At 46.8% G+C, this 9558-nt stretch overlaps 1 protein-coding gene across 2 annotated transcripts; it reads left to right on the plus strand.

The window, feature by feature from the left end:
- Window positions 1–72: 72 nt before the first annotated feature.
- LOC100770670 lies at window positions 73–6024 on the plus strand. Of its 2 annotated transcripts, none has more exons than XM_027410718.2 (5): window positions 73–225; window positions 1343–1416; window positions 4102–4269; window positions 4981–5112; window positions 5799–6024. In XM_027410718.2, the coding sequence occupies exons 2-5, from the start codon at window positions 1344–1346 to the stop codon at window positions 5933–5935; spliced, it is 510 nt and encodes a 169-aa protein (XP_027266519.1). In that variant the 5' UTR covers window positions 73–225; window position 1343; the 3' UTR covers window positions 5936–6024. The 2 variants fall into 2 exon arrangements, with proteins under 2 accessions (XP_027266519.1, XP_027266520.1); XM_027410719.2 differs by having other exon boundaries at window positions 108–255.
- Window positions 6025–9558: the final 3534 nt, after the last annotated feature.

A 9558-nucleotide genomic window follows, 5' to 3' on the forward strand; every position in this document is an offset into this window, starting at 1 on the left:
GAAAGCGTAGTCGCGAGTGTCTGCCGGAAAGCAGCGTGGCCCGCCCGGCCTTTTGCAACAGTTGCGGCGCCGCGACCTCCGTATGACGAGTGTGGGCGGGGCTTCCTCGATCCCGCGGTGCTCCGCGGCACCATCTTGCTCTTCCGGTACTGGCCCTACTCTTCCGGTCGCGAGCAGCCGGGATCTAGAGGGCGGTCGCGGCGGTCGCTAGGGCAGCAGTGGCAGGTGACAGCGGGTGTCGGCCTCCGGCAGCGGGTGAGGGCAGCGTGGCGGGGGGCCGAGGAGCTGGAGCGCCGGGGCGGGTGCGGTGACTCTGAGGCGCCGGCAGGCCCGGGATTTGAGCGGCTCCGTGACCTTGGCGCGCCCGCTTCCCGGGCGGGTCTGTTGTCCTGGGTCCCCGCTGGCTGTTGGTCTCCGGCCTGGCCGCTCCCGATCCGCCAGGCCCGAGGCGCGGCGAGCTGAGCCCTGACGTCACGCTACGGTTCCTGCCGCCCCGGGCGTTGTTTTCTCTGAAGTCCGTTCCCCGCGGGGTTGTGCTGAAGTGAGGCGTGGAGCTTGGGTCGCTGGGGCGGGTGACAGGGTCATCCAGGTCGCCCGTGGGCCGGCCGCAGGGACAGGAAGCGGGCCAGGGGCCTGAAAGGCCTCCTCCGCTTGCCCTTCGTAGTCTCTGCGCAAGTCGTTTTTAAGTAAAACTCAGTCGCGGGCGGTGATGCCACCTCCAGCAGGAGGAACCGCTTCGTGGCTGCATCGTGCTCTGCTGAGTTTTAGCCGTTTGTCTTTCTAATTATTGTTATTATTTTTTTAGGAAGCCGAGTTTTCTGTTGATTGGCCAAAGCTGTGTATATGCCAGTCCCTGGTTTGATATCAGGGCGCTCTGTAAATGCATACTAAGAAAACCCACCTCATCCTGTGCTACATCATGCATTGGCATCAGTTATAAAAACGGATCCGGCCGGGCGTTGGTGGCGCACGCCTTTAATACCACCAGCACTTGGGAGGCAGAGGCAGGCGAATCTCTGAGTTCGAGACCAGCTTGGTCTCCAGAGCGAGTGCTGGGCTCCAAAACTACACAGAGAAATCCTGTTTCGAAGGACCAAAAAAAAAAAAAAAAAAAAAAAAAGGGATCCTGAGCGCAGGCTGCTGGCCTGTAATGCCAGCTGTTATGAGGTAGAGGAAGATGGAATGCAAGCTACAGGCCAGCCTGTGCCTTAAAAATCTGAAATCGTAACAACAGAAAAATTTAACGTTGATGGAATGGGTTGCATATATCTCCTGAATGCTCTATGGCAAAAAGACACACTAAAAGGTTGTTCTCTCATTGTGTATGTTTTTTGTCTTTCAGAATGTTGGCTACCAGGGTGCTTAGCCTAATTGGCAAGAGAGCTATTTCCACCTCTGTGTGTGTTCGAGCACAAGGTAAGTGAAGTGAGACTTTTAATTTCTTTCTTTCCTCCCTATCTGACTTTTTTCCCCTAAGACAGGATTTCTCTGTGTAGACCAGGCTGGCCTAAAACGAAGAGATTTGCCTGCCCCTGACTCCCGAGTGCTGGGATTAAAGGCGTGCACCACCAAGCCTGGCCCTGGAATAGGGATTTTCTGCTGCAGGGCTAGCAGTGTGAAGTGTGAAGCTTGGGTTGTAGATAAGGTTAGAGAGCAAGGTTTGTGCATCTAGAGGCCCAAACACCAACATGCATTCTTCCTGAAGCCGCCTTATAATGCGTCAGTAAAGCCATCCTGCAGTAGTGATAGTGCTCTGTGTCCATTACTCCCCAGGGGCACACACCATGGGCACAGGCTGAGACATTGTTATTGAAAGGTGTTTGGGAAAGGAAAACCCCTTCTTCATTAGTCCATGTGGAAAATAGACATGAGTGACAGGACCAATTTCCAGTTTGACTTGGCTGCCACTTTTTGAGTAGTCTGGCCAGAAGGTGAAGAACTGCAATCTTTGGGGTTTCTAATAAGTCACAGGAGTCCTCTATGGATAACACATATGCTTATAGTATTAGGATACTGTGGAACTCTACTGGGGCACTGTTGTCAGTTGAGGTATTCATAGTGTAACCTAACAGATCTGATACACTGAGGAAAACTCATCTTGGTTGAGAACTGAAGTGACCTTATTGAATGCAAAGTCTTTTATTATTTTTAATTTCCCACCAAAGATTCAGGCTTATTAAGGGCATGAAGGGCTACTGAGAACCCCTGATGTCAAGGGTAAGGCCTGGCATGTGCCTACACAGGTAGGGAGGGTTTCTACAACCTGGGTCTGCTTGAAACTAAGGCTGTCAGCTTCACCTCACCAAAGCTTCAGGCTTAAGCTTGACTGAGTAGCAGGGATGGCTGCAGTAGGACTTGCCTTCATGCTCGGCATAGCCCCCAGAGGTGGTCACACTTGGAATACTTGGGTATCGTGGGACCTGGTCCTATACAAGTGGCTACAGCTAGGAGGAAGTAGGCTGTGGGCTTTGGACCCTCTCTGTCCCTTTCAAGAGAGTAGTCTTTGGCTTATGAGCCTTTACTTTCCTCTGATCCCAAGGACAAGCACAAAGCTCTAAAGTGAACTTAGAAAATAAATTAACCACTCTTGGTCTAGAATATGCCATTTTATGGCTAGTGTGTTCTGAGACCATGAGGGTTTATGGCAGTCTAATAGCTGAGCTGTAATCCACACAATATATTGATTCACTTAAATTGTACGCTTCTCATTGTTTTTATTATAGTCGTTGGTATGTCCTATTACCACCATGGCTAATTGATTCTAGAACATTCTCATCCTAGCTTACATCTACTTTAATAACCCCTAATCCAAGTGTCTTATGCCTGGAGAAATAGGGGTTGGGTGGGGTGTGTATTGAACTTAGTAAGAATGTTCAGCAGCCACCATTCTTTTTCTGATCATTTCCCCCTATGTTTTGAGACCGTGTTTCCCTATGTATTTGAGTCAGGTCTCAAACTTGAGATCCTCCTGCCTTAGCCTGCCAAGTGCTTGGATTATAGGCAAGTGCCATCATGCTCAGCTTTATGGGATGCTAAGAGTTAAAATGGGAAAGTAATTCTGGCTGTTTTGGTTCAAATTCTGTTGGGATGAGGTTATATAGAAGAACAGAGACTCATTGATCATTTGTGAACCAAATAAACTCCTGGAAGGATCACAGCCTTGCTCAAGACTTAGTGTTGTTTACCCACATCACTTGGGAGATTTAGACATGTGGCTGAGCTTACGGGACAAAGCATTTCTGCAAGGCTGTGTCCTTATAGACAGGGGGCAGAGTTAGAGCTTTTAGCAGCAGGAAACCTAGGGTGCAATCCAACTTGGTTTCCTATGGCCTGAGCTCTGTCCTGGTGTGGCCTGTGTGTTGCACAGGTGCATGCTGGTGTGATGCAGCAGATCAGCAAGAGCCTCCACTCAGCTCTGGTTCTTTCCACTGCTCAGTTTGGGCTGACTTGTCTGTTCCTGAGTGTTAAGTGAGTATACATTTGAAGGAAAGCAGAACTGAACTGACCCAGACTCTTTATTGAGCACACCATTCTTTCCTTGGAGTTTCTAGGACTGCCTTTTGACACTTAGGATCTGCTTCCTGCCATGTGTGCATTCCTAGCATGTGACCCCATGTGTTATGTTTTGCTTGTTTCTCACTTACAGATTGTGAGCCCATGAGGGATAGGTAGGAATGCTCAAGTTATTTCCTGACAATCCCATATTTATAGAGCCAGCCTTAGTGAACAGTAGGTATTTGGTAAGTCCTTAATAAACAAATGAGTAGGTGGCTCCATGATTGGTACCCTTTGCTTTTGTATGAGGCCAGCAGTTTTGTATTTGGCCTCTGGGAGTCACAGTGGCCCATCACTGTACCCTGCAGCAGCCACCTTTCTTGTCCCTTTTTGAGTTTCATGTTCTGAACATGAATCCCTGCAGTTGGGGCTTCATTTAGTTCAGTTGCCTGTCTAGCAAATAACCTTCAGCCCTGGTCCCACATGTGACTGTAAACCCTCAGGTTTGGTTAGGTCAAGTGTTTCCATCTAACTGTTGACCTGCTATCACCCTTCTGCCTGGACTCCTACCCACACGGGTTTTCACATTTATCCAATGTGTTTTAGGGAGTGTTGTGAAGAGTGAAGACTATAGTCTCCCTGCTTATATGGATCGGCGTGACTACCCCTTGCCTGATGTAGCCCATGTCAGGCTGCTGTCTGCCAGCCAGAAGGCCCTGAAAGAGAAGGAGAAGGCAGACTGGAGCAGCTTGTCTAGGGATGAGAAAGTCCAATGTGAGTATCAGGGTTTGCAGGAAAACTCAGTAACATGTATAGGTGTATGCGTGTGATTGCTTGGGCTAGACCAGATTTCCCTGCTGAGTTTCTGGGTATCCTTATTGATGCTGCTGGATTACTCTTAGTGAGGAACAGGGCATGGAGATTACAGCAGCAGCAGCTGCTGCTTCTTCTTCTTCTTCTTCTTCTTCTTCTTCTTCTTCTTCTTCTTCTTCTTCTTCTTCTTCTTCTTCTTCTTCTTCTTCTTCTTCTCTTCCTCCTTCTCCTTCTCCTTCTCCTTCTCTTCTTCTTCTTCTTCTTTTTTTTTTTTTGCTTTTTGAGGCAGGGTTTCTCTGTGACTTGTAGACCATGTTGGTCTCGAACTCAGAGATCCGCCTGCATCTGCCTCCCAAGTGCTGGGATTAAAGGCGTGTGCCACCAACACCCGGCAATTACAGCTTCTTGTACATATGCTTGGTGCAGCTTTGCGAAAGATCAGCTAAGTACTCACTGCGTGTTGTGAAAGCACCCACCAAGCTGACCTCATCCATAGGTCTTTGCATGCAGTCAGCGCTGCATTTTCTCCCTCCTGTATGTGTTGGTGTGTGAGGGCAGATTTGTGCACACTGTGAGTCCTGGCCTAGCCAGTGCTGTTACTGGGATGGGTTGTTTTGGGAAAGGGGGCTGAGTCTTATTCAAGGTCTTTACTCTGTACATGTTTCTGATCAGTGTACCGCATCCAGTTTAATGAGAGCTTTGCTGAGATGAACAGGAGCACCAACGAGTGGAAGACAGTTGTGGGCCTGGCCATGTTCTTCATCGGCTTTACTGCACTTGTTCTCATTTGGGAGAAGCACTATGGTAAGTGGAGAGGGAGAAGGTGTGGCCAGGACAGCTGTAGCTCTTGGTGTTTTGAGGGCTTCACATGGCCTCCAGGCCTAGGATGGATAGAGAAACTGTAATCATGGGAACCAGGTATAAGCTAGAGCTTGCCTTTTGAATGGCCAGCCATCCTTGTGGCAGGGCAAGATAAGTTTGCTTTGTACAGCACACCATGTTCAGTAGCACTGGATCTGTTTAATAAGTGACAGAAGATTGCATAGTGTTGTGAGTGAGGAGGGGCCCATTTGCTTCATGGCTGGCTGTACCTGGGCATCTGGTGTCTGGGGTGTTAGGCCTTTTCCATATTGTTTGGACATTGTTGGGCTTGCCTGCTCTCTGACATGCATTCTCTCTGGGTCAGGTCATGCTGCATTCTTAGTAGGCCCACCCCTAGTAAGTGTGGCTGCAAATTAGTAACAGGTGCCAGCCCTCTGAGTGGCACCCCCCCTGGCTGTATGCTGGGCTAGCCTGCAGAGTCTGCCACTGACAATTGGAAGGAAGATGTCTAGCTAAATACTCAATGACTTCCTTGTTGACCTTTCATAAGCCAGGAATGGTTCTGAGATAGGAATTATCTCAGTGCCCTGGATTAAAGCAGGTGGCTTGGTTTGGGCTGTGTCATCCCAGCAGGACACCCTGCCTCACATAGTCATTTTGCACCACAGTGTATGGCCCCATCCCTCATACCTTTGATCGTGACTGGGTGGCCATGCAGACCAAGAGGATGCTGGACATGAAGGCCAACCCCATTCAGGGCTTCTCTGCCAAGTGGGACTACGACAAGAACGAGTGGAAGAAGTAAGACCTTACTGCTTGCCAGTTCCCTCCTCTCAGCATGCTGGAAGCTGCTGTGTCCAAAGGTCCATGCTAATAAATGACCAGTTTACGTGATGCCTGTGTGTTTCATTCTTTGATAATCACTAAGTGAAACTATCTGAATTGAGAGGCTAGGTTTCTCAGAGTGGAGGTAAAGAGGGTTTTTTTTTTATTTTAATTTATTTATTATGCATACAACATTCTGCTTCCATGTATATCTGCACACCAGAAGAGGGCACCAGATCTCATAAGGGATGGTTGTGAGCCACCATGTGGTTGCTGGGAATTGAACTCAGGACCTTTGGAAGAGCATTCGGAGCTCTTAACCTCTGAACCATCTCCAGCCAAAGTAAAGAGGGTTTTTAAGGTTTTTTTTTTTTTTTTTTTTTTGCTAGTTGTATTACTGTGTACAAAGTGTAATTTGCCAGGACATGTGTAGAGGCCAGAGAACAGCTTTGGAGTTGGTATTCTCCCTCCATTTTGATGTAGTTCTGGGGATCAAGTTCAGGTCACAAGGCTTGCATGGCAAGTCATTCTACCACTGTGATGGTAAATATGTTTTGAGTAGGGGTCTTGAGGGAGAGTATATAAAAATTGAAACTGTCAGGTAGTGGTGGCGCACACCTTTAATCCCAGCACTTGGGAGGCAGAGGCAGGTGGATATCTTAGTTTGAGGCTGGGCTGGTTTACAGAGGTAGTTCTAGAACAGCCAAGGCTACACAAAGAAACTCTTGTCTCAAACAAAACCCAACAACAAAAATGAAACTAGACTGACACTATCATCTGGGAGATTTTGGGTTGTGACATTTTTATGGTTGAATCCTGTTACGGTGACCTAACAGGATAAAACCGTGTTGTAGTAGCCTACAGAAGTTTCTGGGACTTTCCATCTCTTAAAATTGCCACTATTGAATGGAAGTAACCACTGTTCTCTGCAGAGCAGGACAGGTTCTAACAGCTGGCCAGGCATGGTGGCATGTTATGCCGTCTAGCACTCAAAAGCAGAGGCAGAATGATGGTGGTAATAGTTCTAGGCCAGCCGGGGTTACAGAGACCCTGACAAAACCAAATTGTAATAGAATGTGTGTGGCCCAGTAGAGTGATGGCTGCCCAGTATGCCAGAGGCCCTGTGTTTTAACTCTGCTATAAGGTGGCAGCAGAAGTGGAGCCTAATGAGCAGTGGCTTCCTGAGCACCCTCCTGGCCCCTGGCAAGCACCTGGGGAGCACACCCTGCTGTCTCGTCCCATGTAAGCACCAGAGACTGTCCAGAATGGAAGAGATCCTCAAAAAGTGGCCTGCAGAATTTGTGTTTTCATATCTTGGGTTGACATCCTTATTTCATTGTTGTTTTCTGAGAGCATATTTGTGTCTTCAGTTGTTTGGACATTCGTATAATCATTCTTGTAAGTTCTCTGGCTTTTCCCAGTTTTCGTTTGGAGTCTTATGTAGGATTAGTGGTTTGTGGAGCCATTTGTCTTTGTTTTTCACTGAAACTGAAGACCTGATACTAGGTTTTTTGGTTGCATTTTTTCTTCTGTATTTTGTATTACTTAAATTCAGGTCCCAGTAGTGTTTGTAGTGTTCAGTGGAGGACTAAGTCATAGAGTGGAGGTGGCACTTCCCCTGGGGCTTGCTGCTGTAGGGACCAGCCCTCAGCAGCTCAGAATTGAAGGGGAGAACCTTGGAGTCGGTGGATTAGTCACTCAATTGACTTTTCTAGGAGGGAGTAAAACTTAATTCTCTGGGGCTGGTGAAAAAGGGAAACACACTCTTCTACCATGTCAGGATCTTAACTAGGGTGCTGATGAATGGCAAGCCTTCAGCAGCTCAGAGAAATTAAAGAGGAGATGCAAAGTAGATGAACTACTGGACAGACACACGAGGGCTTTTCTGAGGGCAAAGCTTAGTTCTTCATTTTATTGTTCTTTCTGTTGTTCTACTCTGGTCTTTCTCTGCTCTGTTCTCCTACCCTGATGTTCCTTTGTCTTTATTTTGTCCTTCCAGCTTATATATATATACCCAGCAAAATCTTTCAAGCAATACAAGAATTACTATGTAGTTACATTCAATTTTTAAGTGAATGATTACAATGAATAGAAGTAAGCAGCATGTTTCCAATATCTCTTGCATGATAAAACATTTTACAAATTACACGTGAAAAACAAATCATCCCCATGAACCCACATGTATTCATGACCACGCAACTTGCTGTAGATTAACACAGTGTAAGCAAGCAAGGTGTTTTTCTCAGCCAGTTCTTTTATTGGCAGGCTTCATTTTGCAATTATAAAGAAAGGATCAATCATTGTATTATTTATTTCAAAAGGCAATTATCTCAATGTAATATAAAAATATTAGAAGAATCATAAATCTGAACTTTTATATATGAAAACCAGTTAGTCATCTCTTAAGTCCTCAGGGTGCATACCCACTCAAAAGTTTTTTTTATTAAATATCAGGAAGCTGAGGGCAGAAATAGGTACAAGGAATTAATCACTGCCTTTGATCACCAGCCTATCCTAGCAAGAAAGGTACATCAGCCAGCAGTAACCAGGCTGCTACTGTTTTAAACTTTAAATTGTTCCCCAAGATTCTCTACCTCAAAACAAACCATTAACAAAAATATCTTTTTTTAAAATATGGGGCATCAGCATTATTATTATTATTATTATTTTATTGGTTTTTTGAGACAGGGTTTCTCTGTGTAGCTTTGGAGCCTATCCTGGCACTGGCTCTGGAGACCAGGCTGGTCGCGAACTCACAGAGATCTGCCTGCCTCTGCCTCCAGAGTGCTGGGATTAAAGGTGTGCGCCACCAACGCCCAGCTAGCATTTTATTTTTAAGATTTTATTTATTATGTATACAACACTTTGCCTCCATGCATGCCTGCAGGCCAGAAGAGGGCACCAGATCTCATCACAGATGGTTGTGAGCCACCATGTGGTTGCTGGGAATTGAACTCAGAACCTCCAGAAGAGCAGCCAGTGTTCTTAACCTCTGAGCCATCTCTCCAGCCCTAACAAAAATATCTTAACCTAGCTTTACTAATACAATCTACATGTCTAAATTCTTTCTAAGGGTGGTGGTTGAATCATTAATCTGCTCCAGAAGCAATGCTTGGAAAAAGTCAGTCACAATTACTATAAGTACCAGTAGCACTGCCCAGCGAGGGGCTAGAAATCCCCTGAAAGTTTTCATACAGCTCTAGATTATGAGGGATGTGGTGACCATGAAGGCACCAATCAGAGCTATGTTCAATAACAGCATGAGGTCCTCAGGACGTGTAGTCCTTGGGGCTCTGGCTCTCCAAGATTTGCTCATTTGATGAAATTTTGCTGACCTCCAAACTATGTTGAAGCTGCCTGTTGTTTCCCTTGTATGGCCCTGGACAGGGACTGGTGCTTAAGGCTGAAGCTGTTTTAGGCTTTCCTCCAGTGTCAGTGTGGGCCTTCTGCTTCGATGTACAGCTTCACCGTGAAGAATTCTCATGCTCAAGCCGGGCGTTGGTGGCGCACGCCTTTAATCTCAGCACTGGGAGGCAGAGGCAGGTGGATCTCTGTGAGTTCGAGACCAGCCTGGTCTACAAGAGCTAGTTCCAGGACAGCTTC

This window comes from Cricetulus griseus, chromosome 3 (genome assembly GCF_003668045.3).
Source record: "Cricetulus griseus strain 17A/GY chromosome 3, alternate assembly CriGri-PICRH-1.0, whole genome shotgun sequence".
Classification (NCBI taxonomy): Eukaryota; Metazoa; Chordata; class Mammalia; order Rodentia; family Cricetidae; genus Cricetulus; species Cricetulus griseus.